This window comes from Bos indicus, chromosome X, assembly GCF_029378745.1.
Source record: "Bos indicus isolate NIAB-ARS_2022 breed Sahiwal x Tharparkar chromosome X, NIAB-ARS_B.indTharparkar_mat_pri_1.0, whole genome shotgun sequence".
In the NCBI taxonomy this organism is placed as follows: domain Eukaryota; kingdom Metazoa; phylum Chordata; class Mammalia; order Artiodactyla; family Bovidae; genus Bos; species Bos indicus.
This window is the reverse complement of record NC_091789.1, coordinates 114,356,521-114,357,608: the sequence shown is the minus strand read 5'-3', so window position 1 is coordinate 114,357,608 and position 1,088 is coordinate 114,356,521. Positions and strand designations below refer to the sequence as shown.

At 55.0% G+C, this 1,088-nt stretch overlaps 1 protein-coding gene across 1 annotated transcript; it reads left to right on the top strand.

The window, feature by feature from the left end:
- Positions 1-263: 263 nt before the first annotated feature.
- Positions 264-857, top strand: LOC139181078 (histone H2A-Bbd type 1-like). The gene has a single exon (XM_070783831.1). It carries the CDS (start codon positions 393-395, stop codon positions 744-746), a length of 354 nt encoding a protein of 117 aa, XP_070639932.1. The 5' UTR covers positions 264-392; the 3' UTR covers positions 747-857.
- The last annotated feature ends 231 nt before the right edge of the window (positions 858-1,088 follow it).

Sequence of the window (1,088 nt, the reverse complement as noted above, 5' to 3'; positions counted from 1 at the left end):
CTTCCAAAAGGATGTAAAAGGGCTCAAAGATGATGTAAGACTGGAATGAAATAACCCAGAGTTGTGTTTTACAGACATAGATTAGTTTTCCATTGAAACACATTTTTAGCTAGAATGTTGTAGTCTGACAGAAAGTTAAAACTTCCCTTCAAGAGATGGTCTTTTCAACAGAGAGACCAGATTTCCTATCAGCCATTTCTAGGCCAGCCCTGGTCAGGGCCAATTGGCTACTGATGACATCACAAAGCCTGAGCTGTCACAAAGGCAGCTCCCTGAGCAATAAGAGACCTGAGCAGGGGGACACAGCCAGCAGAGAGACACTGGCATCTCAGGAGGCCCCAGCCAGCGGTATCATCAGTCTGAGCTGATAGAAGCAGCATCCAGCCGACACCATGTCTCCGGGAAGACACCTCTGGAACTGCCGTCGCAGTAGGAGACGCTCCCTCTCCCGTTCCACCAGGGCCGAGCTGCAGTTCCCTGTGAGCCGCGTGGACCGCCTCCTGCGAGAAGGTCAGTTCGCCAACCGCCTGAGCTCAGCGACGCCCGTGTTCCTGACTGGCATCCTTGAGTACCTGATAGCCAACATCTTGGACCTGGCGGGGAAGGAGGCCTGCACCAACCACAGGGTGCGCATCAGCCCGGAGCACGTGCAGACGGCGCTGGTCAACAATGAGAATCTCCGCTGCCTTTTCCAGCCTGGTGCCTTCTCTCAGCCCGCAGCTTCACCACCCGCTCCTGAGAATTAGGGATGCCCAGGCACCTGAGTCCAGCCACACCTCATCAGTAGCTTCATCTCGCCCCAAAGTGCCCATAGATGAGGGAGGCCTGGTCTTCTGCCCTTAGCACTGCTATTAAAGCGTTCATGGCTGTGCTTGTAACTGCTTGCTTTCTGTCATTTGTCCTTGAGGCGTCTGGGTGACATGGGGTGGCAGGGGGTTCCTCTCATGAGGGATGGAGGGGTGGAGTGGGTGGTTAGGGAGGGATGCTGGAATCCTGAAATCTGGGAGCGGTTTCCGATGGTGACAGTATTATGTGTGGTCCTGGGGGGAGTCACTGGCTGAGGTTGCGGGGCAGGACTTCCTCACTGG